This window comes from Papio anubis, chromosome 14 (assembly GCF_008728515.1).
Source record: "Papio anubis isolate 15944 chromosome 14, Panubis1.0, whole genome shotgun sequence".
In the NCBI taxonomy this organism is placed as follows: domain Eukaryota; kingdom Metazoa; phylum Chordata; class Mammalia; order Primates; family Cercopithecidae; genus Papio; species Papio anubis.
Window position 1 is genome coordinate 85,848,020 of NC_044989.1, and position 17,377 is coordinate 85,865,396.

Below are 17,377 nucleotides of genomic sequence, written 5' to 3' on the forward strand. Positions count from 1 at the left end.
AGGTTGCCGTGAGCCGAGACTGTGCCACTGCGCTCCAGCCTGGGCAACAGAGCAAGACTCCATCTAAAACAAAAAACAAAAAACAAAAAAAAACCTTTTCAGATTCAGTAAGATGACACAGCGCAGATCATCCCCCAGCAGCTTGTAGTATTTTCCGCATACAGTGCACGTGAGGGGAGCAAGGGAGGGCTGTCTTGCGGGTGAAGCTGGAGGGTGGGTATGATCCCTTTTCAAGTCCTGCTACTTCCTTCTCTGCTGTGTCCACTGCTGTCAACTCTCAGGGACTGTTGTGAGGACTGAATGGGATGTTGCCTGGAGAATACCTGGCACTTAGTTGATTCCGTAAATAACAGCTGGTCGTACTCTCTTATCTCCTTGGCAACTATTCCTGGTCTTTTTTTCTCTCTTTCAGTCCAATAAAGTTCCTGTCGTTCAGCACCCGCATCACATGCATCCACTGACTCCGCTCATCACCTACAGCAATGACCACTTCTCCCCTGGCTCCCCTCCCACCCACCTCTCCCCAGAGATCGATCCAAAGACAGGTAAGTGGTCTGCCACTCAGGCAGCGCTGCTGCAGGGCAGGCGGCTTCTCTTTTGTGGGAACATAACAGCCCTTGAATCAGGTTGACCTGGGGTCAAATCATCGCTCTTTGTCTCGGGAGTCTTTGGACCTTGTGTGCTAACTTTAGCCTTTTTTTTTTTTTTTTTTTTTGAGGCGGAGTCGCTGTGTATCACCAGGCTGGAGTGCAGGGGAAGCGATCTCGACTCACTGCAAGCTCTGCCTCCGGGTTTTGCAGGCATTCTCCTGCCTCAGCCTCCGAGTAGCTGGGACTACAGAAGCCGCCACCACGCCCGGCGCTGGTTTTTGGCATTTTTAGTAGAGGCCCGGGTTTCACCATGTTAGCCCGCGATGGTCTCGATCTCTGACCTCGTGATCCCGCCCGCCTCAGCCTCCCAAAGTGCTGGGATTACAGGCAGGCCACGGCGCCCGGCCGTTTTTCATCTGTACCTCCCCGTACCTTCCCCACCATAGGGTCATAAGGCCCAGAGGGAATTCAGCAGTGAAGCACAGGGCCTGGCTCCACAGGCAACGTTTGGGGTGACTGCCCAAGTCCAGCCCAGCTGTGGGCCGTGCTTTCCTACACCAAGACACCTTTGCCCTAAACTGAACATTTTTAAATAGATTCATCAGTCTAAGCAGACATAGAAGTGCAACCATAAAGCAGTGAGGCCGAACTGGCTTTTATTTATTTGTTTATTTCAGACAGTCTTGCTGTGTCGCCCAAGCTGGAGTGCAGTAGTGTGATCTCAGCTCACTGCAGCCCGGGCTCAAGCAGTCCTCCTACTCAGCCTCCTGAGTTGCTGCGACCACAGGCGCATGCCCCCATGCCCTTGCCCAGCTAATTTTTGTATTTTTAGTAGAGCTGGGTTTTTGCCATGTTGCCCAGGCTGGTCTCAAACTCCTGGGCTCAAGCAATCAACTCACCTCAGTGTGGGGATTGCCGGTGTGTGCCACTGTGCCCAACCTGAGCTGGCTTTTTTTGTTGTTGTTGACAACAACTTGCCCACCAGACCTGTCCATTCCAGGGAGCCACCGTCTTTATAGCATTCACACAGAGTGGCCAGGGGAAGGCAAAGCGTTTCTGGGGCCCCTCTTTGGAGAAATAAGTCACTACAAGTGACAGATCATGAGGAAGACACATGTGGAGGAGGAATCCAAAGTTTATTTCTCCATGAATGAGGCGGGCTTTCTAGAGACTTAGTTCACCAGTGACTCTTGTCATTGATCTTGTGGGTCCTGTCCTCTCTTCCAGGATACTGGCTTCTATATCACAGCCAGCTGGAAGGTACTCTTCACAGAGATGGAATCCATGCAGCTAGAGAAGGGTGCATTAGTCCTGCCTTCCCTGAATATGTCCTTGACTGACTGGTGAGAGCTGCTAGGGAGGTGACAGAGGGCAAGGACGATGCCACAAGCGCCCGCTAGGCTGCAGAGCAGCAGGGACATAGGGCAGGACGCTCCCATTTGATGTTCGTTGCGACGCTCTGGCAGGGCGAGGGGCAGTCTGACACATCTCTCTTTGGAAACAGGAATCCCCCGGCCCCCTCACCCATCCGAGCTGTCACCGTATTACCCACTCTCTCCCGGAGCTGTCGGACAAATCCCCCACCCCCTCGGCTGGCTCGTCCCACAGTAAGGAACCCACAGCCTCTCTTCCCCCTGCTCCCTCCTTGCGCCGAGCCCTGCCTCTGTGCCCTTCGTGCCCTGCACTGTGGAGCCCCCTCAGAGGCAAGCCCAGGACTAGGCCTCCCTGCTCCCGCCCGGGCAGCTTGCTCCCAGCTCTGCCTTCCCACTTCCTTCCCTTATTTCTCATCCCCTCTTCCCAAGTGCCTCTCCTCCCCTGCCCTGAGCTTTCCCAATGTGCTGACCGGATTTCCTCACCCTCACAGGCAAGGCCAGCCCATGTACTCCCTTCCTCCTGGTGGCTTCCGGCACCCTTACCCCGCCCTCGCCATGAACGCCTCGATGTCCAGGTGAGTTCTGGGGCTGGGGCTGTCCACATGTTTGTCTTAGCAACCACGCCATTTCTGACCACGAAACAGCTTTTCCTTGCCAGTTAATGAGCAGGCATAGGGCTCACCCTTCCCCCAACCTCTCTTTGGTCAAGCACCTTCTTGTGCCCCGCGCTTCCCACCCCCAGGTCAGAATGGAGACCACAGGATCACTGTCCCCATCTCTCCAACAAAAGGATTTCAAAGCCCCAGCGCTCTGCCTCCTGCCGTGGGCTCTGGCACAGAAGCGTTTTGAGGACAGATGCTCCCCGACTTAGGACAGAGCCACGTCCTGATAAACCCATCGTACATTGAAAACACAACTTTCACCTTAGAATATTTGCAACATATGATGGTTTTATCCAGACATAAGCCCATCTAGGTCAAACAGAGTACTGAATTCATACCGTTTTTGCACCATCATAAAGTCAAAAATCCTAAGTTGCAGACTGTCTATATTGCAGTGAAGCCAGGGACTGGGAGAAGATGGATTTTTCCTGAAATGATGTCAGGAGAGGAGACAGTGAAAGGGGATTTCTGTCTTAGGGACCAGCTCTACCTGACAGTGGAACCTCTGAGGACAGAGGAAAGCCGCCCACAGCCTAAGCCCTTCTTTTCCCCAGCGTGCCGGGCCTCTGACCCTCCGCCCCTTTTGTGTGTTTCATCCCGCCTGCTTCCAGGACCAGATGGGCAGCCTGGGTGTTGGTGGGGAGAGGGAAGAGGCATTAGGCATCTCCCAAACCTGGTTCTGTAGAAGACGACAAATAGCCTTCTAGTCCTCAGACTCTGCCCCACGGACATACCTGTGCCCTCAAGGCAGAGAGCCACCGTGTCCTCTGCCGGGTGGCAGGTATCCAGCCTGAATCCCTCTGTTATCATTTGTTTCTATCCGGTGCACAGCCTGGTCTCCAGTCGGTTCTCTCCTCACATGGTGGCTCCTGCCCACCCTGGCCTGCCCACCTCAGGGATCCCCCACCCTGCCATCGTCTCCCCCATCGTCAAGCAGGAACCGGCACCCCCCAGCCTGAGCCCTGCAGTGAGCGCGTAAGTAAGCGGCAGCCTGGATTGCGGGTGAGAGGGTACAGGCTGTGAAGAGGGGCGTCCACACACTGAGCAGCAAATGCCGTGTACTCTTCTCTCTTGGTGTCACTCAGCAGGCAGCACAGCCTTCCCAGCCAGGCTCTCCCTCTCCGTCGGGACTTACTCCCTCGGACCTTCTGGGTCCCTGTCCTTTCAGGGACATGGTGCATCTTCTTTCCTATTAAGAAAAGATTTACTGTCAGGTCTCAGAGGCTGAAGAGAACCTGAGAAAGCTTTTAACTCCCCCTCCTCCCCACCATAAGATATATGGAAGGGTGAGGCCCAGAAAGGAGACAGTGTTTTCTTAAGGACTCATGGTGGGCTGGTGGCCTAGCTGAGACGAGCACCAGGGTCCTTACCTTGGCCGTGTGCCATAAAGATGGCAGGAAGCCAAAGTCAGTGCTCCCTGGAGATCCCAGGAGACCCCACCCTTGGTTCTGCCCAGAGTGTCCCACACTGTGTCCTGTCACCGTCGCCAGCACCTGCCAGCTCCAGTGAGAGCTCATCTCAGCACCCCCACCACGCTCTGTTCCTCTGTCAGGAAATTAGAGAGTAGATTTTCAAAGAATCTGGCTTGGAGATCATTCAAAGGTGGGAAACTAGGGGAGGAAGGTGCTCAGGCGCTGAGCACAGCCATGGGGCCACTTGAATTAGCATCCAGGCAGCCCGCGCCCCTCCCCAGAGACAGTCAGCGGCGTCTCAGTGACAGGCAGGGATTGATGAGTCGTGTAACACCTGACACATACTAACCTACAATCACGTGCCTTCCCAGGAAATCACCAGTCACCGTGAAAAAGGAGGAAGAAAAGAAGCCCCACGTGAAGAAGCCTCTGAATGCCTTCATGTTGTATATGAAGGAGATGAGAGCCAAGGTGGTGGCTGAGTGCACCCTGAAGGAAAGTGCGGCCATTAACCAGATCCTGGGAAGAAAGGTAAGACCTGCCCTCACCCTCCAGGCCACAGGGGCAGCATCCCTGCATTGATGGCTCCGTGTCGTCTCTGACCCTCTCTCCCCCAGTGGCACAACCTGTCTCGAGAAGAACAGGCCAAGTACTACGAGCTGGCCCGGAAGGAGCGGCAGCTTCACTCGCAGCTCTACCCGACCTGGTCAGCCCGGGACAACTACGTAAGTGCACGCTCTGGGCAGAGGATGCTCAGACCCCAACAGCAGCTCTGCAAGAGGAGGAAGGGCAAAGGAAAGCGACTGCATTTGTAGAGAACTCTTAAGATGAGGGAGAAGCCCATACTTCTCTAGAAATAGGGAAGACGTTTTAATTCTCAGGAAGTCAACAAGTCCTGAGGACAGACTTCAGTTTATGCATTTCCCTTTGAACTGGACTCTGCCCTCGATTTCATAACACAGGGCACATGTTTAGCTGTGGTGGGAAGAGTGTCTCTAGCCACTCCTAACCCATGGCTCAAAGACCAGTGTGTGATCCTCAGGGGGCGTGTCTCTGAGCTCCCGGAAACCAAGCCAATTTTTGCATGCGTGTTCTTCTTTGCTTTTTTTCTGGTAAGAGGACCTACAGTTGCATCAAACTTTCAAAGGGACCTGGGACCCCTCAGAAAAGATCAAGAAGCATTGTTCTAGGGACAGAAATGGAAAAACAGAGTCTGAAGGGCAGTGGAGGGAGGAGGCCTTCCAAGAAGGCGTTGGACACCCAACCTGGAGGGGAAATGCATTTGTAGGGGAGGAAGGGCTCCCTCTGCCTCCTCGAGGGTTCCCACGGGTGTGATCTGAATCGTTTCTCTCTCCACACCCTCCCTGAGGGATCAAGAGCAGTAAAGGGCAACGTCCTGTATTCTCTCTGATCTGGGAGCCCCTGAGAAGCCAGCATTCTTCTCTCCCGGCTTAACTCTTGCTTTTGCTCTATTTTCCAGGGTAAGAAAAAGAAGAGGAAGAGAGAAAAGCAGCTGTCCCAGACACAGTCACAGCAGCAAGTCCAGGAGGCAGAGGGTGCGTCTGGGGGCACTGGCCTCTTCTCCTGCTTTTCCTTCCGTCACAGCCACACCTGCCCATGCCGTCTCTAGCTCCATGACGGGTCAGGGCTTCTGCCTCGGTGTTCGCGGGCAGGTGTTACTACCCCTTTCTCGAGGTGGCCACTTAAGAGGCTCTGAGATGTGAAGGCATTTTCCCAGGTACTCTGCTTCAGTGGTGGTGGTAGGATTTGATCCCAGGACTTTGTCACTTCAAAGCCTAGGCACTTTTTAATTCCGTTGAAAAGTGAATCATCCTACCTGAGGGTTAATGGAATGAGGCTGAAATTGTCTTTGAAATGCCCTTAGGAAAGCAGCACATGAGCCCCTGACATCCTACCTGTCAGTGGGTTGAGGACAGCCAGGGTTTCCTTGGATGTTTCTTTGGTTGAACACCAGAAAAAATAGTTTGCTTGGGTTTAGGAGGCACTTTGTGTCAAAACCGTGTATAAAATCTCTTTATACCAGAATCATGCCTAGCACAGAAAGATGCTTACACTGTGATGACTATTATTAATATTTAGGTCACACCTCTATCTCATGCTTACTCCAGGACAAGTGTATCGCTGCTTGCATGATGTAAAGTGCTTTCAGTCTCTCTCCTTCCTTCGTCCCTTCCTCCCTCCCTGCCTCCCTCCCATTCTCCCTCCCTCCCTTTCTCCTTGCCTCCCTCCCTATTTCCTTCCCTCCCTTTCTCCCTCCCTCCCTTTCTCCTTCCCTGCCTCCCTATTTCCTTCCCTCCCTTCCTCCCTCCCCTCCTCCCTTCCTTCCTTCCTTCCATTACACATAGGAGTGCACATGAGTGGGACCCGTGCGTGCTGCGGAACCCACTGTCTGGCACGCTGCTCAGCAGGCATGCACTCCCTCTGACTGTGTTAATACCATAAGCCAGAGATTTCAAAGCAAACCGGAGCTTCATCCCAAAAGTTGCGAGCTTTAGAAAGGGAGGGTGGTCCTGTGAGACACTGAGCCATCTTCTCTCCAATCCGATGCTGGGTGGATCTTCATCAGTTTGGGCGTTGCCTCTTCTCTGTGCGCTGGGTATTTGCGAATGCAGTTTCCTAGTCTTGAAAGCCTTGGAAGTAATGTCAGGTCCTCGCCAAAAGCATGCCTGTGTCTCCAAAGCACGTGTATCACCAGGGCTGTTCCTCAGCCTCCGCCTCTCCCAGAGCTATAGCTGCTCACTCTTTCTTGTATTTTCCCCCTAGGTGCTCTGGCCTCCAAGAGCAAGAAGCCATGTGTTCAGTATCTGCCCCCCGAGAAGCCCTGTGACAGCCCTGCCTCCTCCCACGGGAGCATGCTGGACTCCCCGGCCACCCCCTCTGCAGCGTTGGCCTCACCAGCTGCCCCTGCTGCCACCCATTCAGAGCAAGCCCAGCCCCTCTCCCTCACTACCAAACCAGAAACCCGGGCCCAGCTGGCTCTCCACTCTGCTGCCTTCCTGTCAGCTAAGGCTGCAGCCTCCTCCTCTGGCCAGATGGGCAGCCAGCCTCCCCTCCTGTCCCGGCCCCTCCCCCTTGGGTCCATGCCCACAGCTCTGCTGGCCTCTCCCCCGTCCTTTCCCGCCACACTCCATGCCCACCAGGCCCTCCCGGTGCTACAGGCCCAGCCTCTTTCCCTGGTCACCAAGTCTGCCCACTAAGCTGCCCCCTGACCCCTGCAGGCTGTCACGTGACTCATTGAGTAGTAATGATTCAGAAGAAAAAGAAAAAGGAGACTTTATTGGTCAATATTTGACCACTCTGGACTGTTCTGTAAAGTGGCTGGTAACAACAGCACTTTACAGTTTGTAGATGTAACCAGTAGCTGATCTTAAGGCTTTTTTAAAAAACAAAACAAAACAACAAAAAAAAATCTTTATAAGAAAAAGAACTGAAAAGTAGCGTGCTGTTCGTCCCGTAGGTGCTGTGGTGGATGGACCTGGGCAGAGGGTGCCTCTCTCTCTACCTCTCTCGCACTTTCTGTCTCCTGTCTCTTCTCGCCCCCGCCGCCTGCCCCAGCTTCCCTCACTCCATCTGCAGCTCTGCCATTGTGGTATTTCCTGTTACCCAGTCCAAGTTTTCATCGTCTGCTCAGTACCGTGGGTTCTTCTTCGTCCTCTGTCCTCTGCCCAGTGTGAGGCCATCACCATGTGAGAAGACATCTTGGCCTGATTTGCTGCCACCAGCATCCCCTCCCTCAGTGGGCCCAAACTCGCCAACCCCAGCTTTCAGTGGAGCAAGCGGGTCCTCTGAAATGGTTTCCCCCCAACCCCCCCATTTAAAGGGACTCAAGGTGCCTGCCACTTCCTCAGCGAAGAAGTCTGTGTTCCTCCCTGTCCTTGCCAGTGGCGATCATCCCCTCACAGTCCCAGAGTGGCAGGCAGGGCCGGCCCCATGGTCTGGCTCCTGTCACCTGGGTCCGTGCCAGCACAATCTGCCAAAGTTCTAGAGACCTTGTTCCCTTCCCCATCACCTCACATGCTTCTTCTGTGTGTATTTCTTTTTGTTTTTATGGTTTTTGGAGCAATTTAAATTCCCAGTTGTTTATTTTCACAAAAGAAAATAAAATTGCAGTTGCAAGACCTTTTCTGAGTGTTTCTTTAGTGTTTTTGTTGAATCAAACCACCCGTTTTACTCCCAAACCCTGTGTTAGACTTTCGCATATATGCAAAGGAAGATCGCCACTTGCCACAGGGGAATGTAAGGCATGCCTGACACCCTCAGAAAACCTGAGCCCAGCTTCCTGTCTCCAATGTACACAGGCCAGTCAGTGTCTGTGACTGAGCTGCAAAGGGGGGAATCATGTTTACAGTTAATTTAAATGAATTTGCCACCTGGAAGACATTCAGCTTATGCTTCTATCACCCATTTGACTTGTAATTGCCAAGATGTGAGGAAGCATCTTTTGGACACTTTCCATAGTATCTAGCACCACAATTAATTTTTTTGTAACAGCTTTATGGAGACATACTTCAGCCATTTAAAGTTACACTTCACCCATTTAAAGTATACAGTTCAACTGGGCAGAGCCGCTCTTGCCTATAATCCCAATGCTTTGAGAGGCTGGGGCAGGAAGATGACTTGAGGCCAGGAGTTCAGGACCAGCCTGGGCAACATAGCAAGACCTGATCTCTTAAAAAAAAAAAAAAAAAAAATTAGCTGGGGATGGTGGCACACAAGCCTGTAGTCCCAGCTACTCAGGAGGCTGAGGCAGGAGGATCGCTTGAGCCCAGGAGTTCAAGGCTGCAGTGAGCTATGATTGTGCCACTGCATTCCAGCCTTGTCGACAGAGTAAGACTCTGCCTCAAATAAAAAATGTATACAATTCAGGCCAGGTGTGGTGGCTCACTCCTGTAATCCTAGCACTTTGGGAGGCCGAGGTGGGTGGATCACCTGAGGTCAGGAGTTTCAGACCAGCCTGGCCAACACGGCAAAATCCCGTCTCTACTAAAAATACAAAAATTAGCCAGGCATGATGGTGCGTGCCTGTTATCCCAGCTACTCAGGAGGCTGAGACAGGAGAATCACTTGAACCTGGGAGGCGGAGGTTGCAGTGAGCCGAGATGGCGCCACTGCACTCCAACCTGGGCAACAGAGCAAAACTTCATCTCAGAAAAGAAAAAAAAAAGTAGACAATTCATCGGCTGTATGTTCAGAGTTACGCACCTACCACCACAGTCGATTTTAGAAAGATTTTGTCCGCCCCAGAGGAAGCCCCATATCCTTTGAAAATCACTCCACATTTTGCCCATCTCCCCCAGCCCTAGGCAACCGCTAATCTACTTTCCGTCTCCGAACTTGTCTATTCTAGACATTTCATATACAGTCATGCATCGCTTAGCAACTGAGACAACGTTCTCACAAATGCGTCGTTGGGCAATTGCACTGTGCGAACGTCATAGAATGTAGTTAGAAAAACCCAGATGGGGGGCCAGGCGCGGTGGCTCAAGCCTGTAATCCCAGCACTTTGGGAGGCTGAGACTGGCAGATCACAAGGTCAGGAGATCGAGACCATCCTGGCTAACATGGTGAAACCCCGTCTCTACTAAAAATACAAAAAAAAAAGTGCTTGAGGCAGTGGTGGGGCCTGTAGTCCCAGCTACGGGAGGCTGAGGAGCAGGAGAATGGCGTGAACCTAGGAGCCCGGAGCTTGCAGTGAGAGTGGAGATCCGCCACTGCCTCCCAGCCCTGGCTGACAGAGCCAGACTCCGTCTCAAAAAAAAAAAAAAAAAAAGAAAAGAAAAGAAAAAAAATCCAGATGGTATACACACCTAGGCTATGTGGTCTAGCCTATTGCTCCTAGGGTAGAAGCCTGGCTGGCATGCTGCATGAGTGAATACTATGAGTGCTGTGACACAGTGGTGAGCGTTTGTGTATGTAAACTTAGAAAAGGTGGCTAGGTGCGGTGGCTCACACCTGTAATCCCAGCAGCACTGGGAGGCCAAAGCAGGCAAGGTCACCTCAGATGGGAGTTCGAGACCAGCACAGCCAACTTGTGGGCTCCCTGTCTCTACTAAAAATACAAAAAGGTAGCCAGGTGTGGCACATGCCTGTAATCCCAGCTACTCAGGGGCTGGGGCACAGAAGTCACTTGAACCCAGGAGGCGGAAGTTTGCAGTGAGCCAAAGGGTACCCTTGCGCCCACCTGGGTGACAGAGTGAGACTCTTTCTCAAAAAAACAAAACATAGAAAAGGTGCAGTAAAATCTGGTGTAAAAGATAAAAGATGGGCCGGGTGTGGTGGCTCACACCTGTAATCCCAGCACTTTGGGAGGCCAAGCAGGTGGATCACCTGAGGTCAGGAGTTAGCGACCAGCCTGGCCAACATGATGAAACCCCGTCTCTACTAAAAATACAAGAATTAACGGCGTGGTGGCGGGCGCCTGTAATCCTAGCTACTCCGGAGGCTGAGGCAGGAGAATTGCTTGAACCCAGGAGGCAGAGGTTGCAGTGAGCCAAGATCGCACCATTGCTCTCCAGCCTGGGCAACAAGATCAAAACTCTTTGTCTTAGAAAAAAAAAGATAAAAGATGGCAGAGCTGTATAGGGCATTTCCCAGGCATGGAGCGTGTGGGACTGGGAGCTGCTCTGGGTGTGTCAGTGAGTGATGAGTGACCGTGATGCTGTACACTTAGGCAATACTAGGTTTATACAGAATTATTTTTCTTCAAGAATAAATTAACCTTAGTTTAACTTTTTTACTTTATCAACTTAAACACTTTTTGACTCTTGTAATAACACTTAGCTTAAAACACAAATACATTGTACAGCTGCACAAAAATATTTTCTTTATATCCTTATTCTGTGAGCTTTTTGCTAATTAAAGTCTTTTTGGGGGCTGGGTGGAGTGGCTTACGCCTGTTAATCCCAGCATTTTGGGAGGCCGAGTTGCGCAGATCACTTGAGGTCAAGAGTTTGAGACCATGACCTTGAAACCCCAACTCTACTAAAAATATAAAAATTAGCCGGACATGGTGGCAGGCGCCTGTAATCCCAGCTACTAGGGAGGCTGAGGCAGGAGACTCTCTTGAACCCGGGGGTGGAGGTTGCAGTGGACTGAGATCACACCACTACACACCAGTCTGGGCAGCAGTGCGAGACTCCCTCTCAAAGAAAACAAAAACAAAAACTTTTTTTTTACTCCTTAAACTTTTTTGTTTAAAACAATAAAAGTATAGCAAATACATAAACCAGTAACATAGTCATTTCCTTCATTAAAAAGTACTATAGGCCGGCGCAGTGGCTCACGCCTGTAATCCCAGCACACTGGGAGGCCAAGGCAGGCGGATCACCTGAGGATAGGAGTTCGAGACCAGCCTGGCCAACATGGTGAAACCTTCTCTACTAAAAATACAAAACTTGCCTGTAGCCCCAGCTACTCGGGAGGCTGAGGGCAGAGAATCACTTGAAGCTGGGAGATGGAGGTTACAGTGAGCCGAGATCGTGCCATTGCACTCCAGCCTGAGAGACAAGAGTGAGACTCTGTCTCAAAAAAAAAAAAAAAAAGTACTATTTACTGTACATAATTCTGTGTGATAGACTTCTTTATATCACTGGCAGTGCAGTGAGTTTGTTTTCACCAACATCACCACAAACGTGTGACACTGTGCATTGCCTTAGGATGGCTGTAGTATCACTAGGCAGTAAGAATTTTTCAGTTCCATTATAATCTGAGGGGACCACCCTTGTATATGCAGTACATTGTTGAACATAAGCAGTTATTCAGCCCCTGACTGTTTCTTTGAAAAGGAACTCTGACAGCAGAGAAAGGCCTGGATTTCTATCAGATGGGCTTCAACCCTTGAAGTTTCTCCAGGGCTTTGGGTAAAGGAAAGACAGAGTCCATACACACACAGGAATGGATGCAGAGCCAGGGAAAGGAAGCCCAGAGCAGTTATAGGATAGTCTGAGAGCCCTTAAAGATATTCACTCACTTTGCATTTTCCCAGGGGCCTGCCCTGCCTGAGTCTAGGTAGCTGGACTCCAAGGTCTGAGCAATGGGCACAGTAAGAGAGAGATCCATGGGGGCCGTGGGCCTTCCTCTTTGTCCTGGAGCTCACAGACCCTCAGCCAAGCTCTTGTGCCTGCAGATGTCAGTGTGAGGAAGGCGCATGAGCTGGTGAACATCTATTGCCCCGTCGTGGTCTCCAATGCGGGGCTGTTCAACACCTATGAGCACCTACTGCCGGGGAATGCCTGCTGTCTGCCAGGTAAAAGGCGGGTCTGCACTGCCCCTCTTGCAGGTTCCCCCACGTGTCCCCTTCTGGAGCCAACTTGCTCCGTCTGGGTCATGCTTCCCCTCTTCTTGGCCGGCCCTCTGATTGTACTTAAGCAACAAGGTGAGAACGCTGCTTCTAACATCATCCTAACCCTAGCATTGAATGTTGGGGAAACTGAGGCCCATACAGATTAATTACAGTCCTGAGCCCACTCAGCTGAAAGGGGCAGGGCTGAGTGGAGTAGCTGGTCTGATTTGAAAGCTCCAGCTCCTCTCACCCTTCTGGGTTGAGGGGGCTTCCAGAGAAGAGGCCTCAGGAGGAGAAGCAGGAGAGCAGGCAGCCCACAGGGAGCAGAGCCGCTGAGCCACCGCGGCTGAGAGGTCCCGCCACTTCATGTAACTGGATGCATCTGGTGTGATCTGAGGAATGGAGACCGCTGGGAAGGGCGAACTAGGAACCCAGCAGGGGTGAGAGAGAGGGGCCCAGATGAAGGGCTCAGGCTGGGGCGGGAGCTGGAGAGCACAGAGCAGCTCCGGATGTGGTGTGGTGGAAACCTTGGCTGGTGCAGGAGCCAGAGAGCAGGGGAAGGAGCCCTGACCCCAGAGGGTGGGCCCGGGAGCTGCTCCCTAAGGAACCGGGGAAGGGCACAGCAGAGCGGGCTGGGGGGTAAAGCGAGGTCCTGGCCTTCCTCATGGGGACTGGGTGGTATGTGAGTTGTGATTGTCTCCAGGGCATAGGGTGGCTCCACCAATGCCAGCCTCTCTTTCCCTTGCCCCACGTGGCTGGGCCTACAGCCTGCAAGGCCTCCCCTCTCTCAGACCTGGGGAGCTGAGGGGCTGAGGCAGAGACAGCCCAGGGGCAAAGCAGGGGGGTTGGGCATGGTGCACAGACAGGCTCTGCCTTTGTTACTTCCTGCCTTTCTCTCTGTGACACTGATCTCCCTTCTCCCCTGTCCCAGGACCTCTGGGCACTGACACTGTCCTGGCCAGGCCCAGCATCTTACCCAGGCAGCCCAGCTAGAGCCATCTGTCCCTCTTGCCCTCCATCCCTGTTCCTGTGTCTCTTCCTCCTGAATACAACCTGAGGGCCTCACAAATATTTAGTTACACGAATGAAGCAGGCCGGGCGCAGTGACTCATGCCTTCAATCCCAGCACTTTGGGAGGCCAAGGCGGGCAGATCACTTGAGGTCAGGAGTTCGAAAATAGCCTGGCCAATGTGGTGAAACTCCATCTCTACTGAAAATACAAACATTAGTGGGTGTGGTGGTACGTGCCTGTAATCCCAGCTACTCGGGAGGCTGAGGCAGGAGAATCGCTTGAGCCTGGGAGGCGGAGGTTGCAGTGAGCAGGGATCACGCAATTGCACTCCAGCCTGGGCGACGAGCAAGACTCCATCTAAAAATAAATATTTTTTAAAAAAGGAAAAAGCAGAGGAGCCAGGGGCCCAGCATCCCTCAGGCAGGTGACAGAGCTGGTCCTGGGAATGGGAAGACAGCAGAAGAATCTGTGGGGGCAGTTTCTGGAACACCGGTCTCGGGTCATCTGCTGAGGAGTGGGGAAGCCCAGCTGTTTAGGTCTGGGGGACATCAGGTGCCCCACAGTGGCTGCGGCCTCTGCCATAGTGCGGTTCTTCCCTCCTCCCTCCAGCTGAGTCCTGAGATGCCAAGTACCAGTCAGGCTGCCTGCCTTTGCTTACATGCATGGCATCCCTCTGGAGGCCTATGTGTTCTGACATCACACTAGGAATCATGCATGTTCACTCACTCCATGGCTGCATAAAAGTTAATCCTGAAATCAGGCTGGTAATGAGCTGCTGTTCACGTGTGTGGTCTTCATAGAGGGAGCCCAGTCACGCGCTTCCCACTTCAAGACACCAAGGGGAAGATGGGAGGCAGTAAGCCTGACCCTCCTGCGGGTGCTGAGCCAGTTCATGGGGGCTGAGGACCAGGGCTGGGCGTCGCCTGCCTCTGAAGGGGCTTGGAGTAGAGACGGGGGAGGTGGAAGAATAGGAACCCAGGGCAGTGTCCTTCCCAGGCAGGAGGAGACAGAAGAGCAGGCCCCTGCCAACGTCAAGTTGAAACAGCTGTAAAACTGGCCTGGGCACTGAGGATAAGGCTCAGGACACAGTGAGCGGGCACCCTGAAGCTCTCCTAGGAGCAGGGAGTGGCCGTCTCTGGTCATAGTTCACACAAGCACCACCCACTCCCCTTGGCAAGTGTGAAGCAGCAGCTGGGGATGGTGTGGCCTGGCTTAGGCATGATGTCTGTTTTCATCTGCCTGCGAGGCACCAAGGAGGACCTGCATCTGCCGTCCACCAACTACTATGTTTACTATGACACGGACATGGACCAGGCGTAAGACGCACGTGTCTGTGTGTGTGTGTGTGTGTGTGTGGCCTGTGCCTCCCTGCTTGACTCAGAATGAGCAGAGGATATGGAATGGGAGGAAATGGGCAATATCTAATTTGCTCCTGGAAGTTTGTCACCTCAAGGCTGTGGCTCAGCTTCAGTGGGGAGTCCCTAGGGCTGAGCAGTCCTTGCAGTGGTTCTGGGGTTTTGAGGACAAAAGCCTGGAGATCGCACCACACTCCTGTCACATGCAGGATGGAGCGCTACGTCTCCATGCCCAGGGAAAAGGCTGCGGAACACATCCCTCTTCTGTTCATCGCTTTCCCATCAGCCAAGGATCCGACCTGGGAGGACCGATTCCCAGGTGGGGCTGCGGGTCCCGGGTGAGGGGCTGGAGGGAGGGGCCGGGCAGTAGTAATATCAGCTCTGACCCCCAGGCCGGTCCAGCATGATCATGCTCATACCCAGCGCCTACGAGTGGTTTGAGGAGTGGCAGGCGGAGCTGCAGGGAAAGCGGGGCAGTGACTATGAGACCTTCAAAAACTCCTTTGTGGAAGCCTCTATGTCAGTGGTCATGAAACTGTTCCCACAGCTGGAGGGGAAGGTAGGGGGTAAAATATTTGGGGTGGTGACGGACCTCATGGTGCCATTTCTGCCCTTTCCTTGCAAAGACAGGGGAATGGGGCCCCACGACATGAGCCCCAGGGAAGGACAGGGCACCCATACCCGCAGTCAGCAAATGGGAGACAGTGGAAGAGGGAGGGGAGCCAGGATCTCACGTGCCCGCCCCACCCTTTGTGCCCTCAGGTGGAGAGTGTGACTGCAGGATCCCCACTCACCAACCAGTTCTATCTGGCTGCTCCCCGAGGCGCCTGCTATGGGGCTGACCATGACCTGGGCCGCCTGCACCCTCGTGTGATCGCCTCCTTGAGGGCCCAGAGCCCCATCCCCAACCTCTACCTGACAGGTATACTCACTGCCCCACGTTGTCGGGACCTGAGACCCTGGCCCCTGTCGCCCAACGTCCTCTGTTCCTGTCCTCAGGCCCTGCTGTCCCCTGCAGCTTCCCATCCCCTGAGCAGGGCTGCCTGGGCAGGCTGTGGCCCCGGTCCTGATTGGAGCCAGCTCTGGGTGGCCCTCATGTGGAGGGAAGAGCACCAGGGCCCCACCCTCCCCTGGGCCTGCCTGGGTCACGCTCAGGGGCCTCTGCTCTTGCCTCCTAGGCCAGGATATCTTCACCTGTGGGCTGGCCGGGGCCCTGCAAGGTGCCCTGCTGTGCAGCAGTGCCATCCTGAAGCGGAACTTGTACTCAGACCTTAAGGATCTTGGCTCTAGGATCCAGGCACAGAAGAAGAAGAATTAGTTCCATCAGGGAGGAGTCAGAGGAATCTGCCCAATGGCTGGGGCATCTCCCTTGACTTACCCATAATGTCTTTCTGCATTAGTTCCTTGCACATATAAGGCAATCTAATTTGGTTCTGATTCCTGAAGAGAGGCCTAGTTTAAATCACAATTCTGAATCTGGGGCAATGGAATCATTGCTTCCAGCTGCGGCAGGTGAGATCATTATGCCTTTTATAACATCCCGTCCCTACTAACAGGATATTGACTTGGATAGCTTGATGTCTCATGACGAGCAGCGCTCTGCATCCCTCACTCACGCCTCCTCACTCAGTGATCAAAGAGAAAATTCCATCGGTGGATAGAACCCCTGGCAGTGTTGTCAGCTCAAGCTGGTGGGTTCAGTTCTGTCCTGAGGCTTCTGCTCTCATTCACTTAGTGCTGTGCTGCACAGTTCTACACTGTTGAGGGAGAAGGGAGACCAATGAGGCTTAACTCAAAACCTGGACATGGTTTTGGTTGCCATTCCATAGGTTTGGAGAGCTCTAGATCTCTTTTGTGCTGGGTTCAGTGGCTCTTCAGGGCACGGGAAATGCCTGTGTCTGGCCCGGTGTGGTCTGGAGCTTTGGGGTAACAGCGGGATCCATCAGTTATTAGGGGGCACGTCAGATGATCATATCCAATTCATATGGAAGTCCTGGGTCTGTCTTCCTTATGATCGGGGTGGCATCTGGTTCTCGATGTGCCAGCATCAAGGCACCTTCAGGGAGCTCAGTACCTGAGCCTCAATCAAGCTTCATCCTCCAAATACGCAGGGAAGGGTGATGCAGCGAAGGGTAACGTCAGGAGTCAGGTCATAGACTGGTTAGAAGATTACCTTATTGTGTTGAGGCAGGCTGCAAGGCATTCCAGACAACGGCACAGCAGGGGACAGCACAGGGAGGCAACAGAGTGCTCCCAGCAATGGCCCAGCTACTGAAAGCAACAGAGGCAGCCAGGCTGGGAGGAGTCAGGTGGTAGGAGAGTTGGTCAGGAGCAGAACATGGAAAGCCAGAGAAAGTGTGCAAAGCTCAGAAATGGCATCTGTAATTTACTGGTACCTGTGTGTGTTGGATGGAAGGTGAAGGAAGGCTCAAAAGGCATAAAAAGGACCTTTCACTTATGTTAAACTGACATGCCAAAGGTCTTATTGTAGTTCATGTAATATTAATCTTAATGTAATATTCATAAATTTATTGACCAGGTGCCGTGGCTCACGCCTGTAATCCCAGCACTTTGGGAGGCCGAGGTGGGCGGATCACGAGGAAGAGATTGAGACCAATCCTGGCCAACATGGTGAAACTGCGTCTTCACTAAAAATACAAAAATTACCTGG

At 53.0% G+C, this 17,377-nt stretch overlaps 2 protein-coding genes across 2 annotated transcripts in view; both read left to right on the forward strand.

Annotated features, from left to right (window-relative positions):
* Nucleotides 1-8,181, forward strand: part of TCF7L1 (transcription factor 7 like 1) — a 179,022-nt gene extending 170,841 nt beyond the window's left edge. The window contains exons 5-12 of the mRNA XM_003908897.3: nucleotides 413-545; nucleotides 2,095-2,197; nucleotides 2,455-2,538; nucleotides 3,457-3,600; nucleotides 4,409-4,568; nucleotides 4,655-4,762; nucleotides 5,518-5,593; nucleotides 6,822-8,181. Of these exons, the coding sequence (XP_003908946.1) occupies nucleotides 413-545; nucleotides 2,095-2,197; nucleotides 2,455-2,538; nucleotides 3,457-3,600; nucleotides 4,409-4,568; nucleotides 4,655-4,762; nucleotides 5,518-5,593; nucleotides 6,822-7,255 (1,242 nt within the window). The 3' untranslated portion in view covers nucleotides 7,256-8,181. The remainder of the gene's footprint in view (nucleotides 1-412; nucleotides 546-2,094; nucleotides 2,198-2,454; nucleotides 2,539-3,456; nucleotides 3,601-4,408; nucleotides 4,569-4,654; nucleotides 4,763-5,517; nucleotides 5,594-6,821) is intronic.
* A 6,307-nt stretch (nucleotides 8,182-14,488) lies between these two features.
* Nucleotides 14,489-16,504, forward strand: LOC100998904 (all-trans-retinol 13,14-reductase-like). The gene is made up of 5 exons (XM_009184534.4): nucleotides 14,489-14,667; nucleotides 14,916-15,025; nucleotides 15,099-15,265; nucleotides 15,469-15,628; nucleotides 15,885-16,504. Exons 1-5 carry the CDS (start codon nucleotides 14,549-14,551, stop codon nucleotides 16,022-16,024), a joined length of 696 nt encoding a protein of 231 aa, XP_009182798.2. The 5' UTR covers nucleotides 14,489-14,548; the 3' UTR covers nucleotides 16,025-16,504.
* Nucleotides 16,505-17,377: the final 873 nt, after the last annotated feature.

Excerpts from the sequence above, each read along its gene's own strand:
- LOC100998904 (XM_009184534.4), top strand. The coding sequence starts at position 14,549 with ATGGTGTGGCCTGGCTTAGGCATGATGTCTGTTTTCATCTGCCTGCGA. Across the intron at positions 15,026-15,098 it reads CTGGGAGGACCGATTCCCAG|GCCGGTCCAGCATGATCATG; the intron begins GTGGGGCTGCGG and ends TCTGACCCCCAG. Across the intron at positions 15,266-15,468 it reads TCCCACAGCTGGAGGGGAAG|GTGGAGAGTGTGACTGCAGG; the intron begins GTAGGGGGTAAA and ends TTGTGCCCTCAG.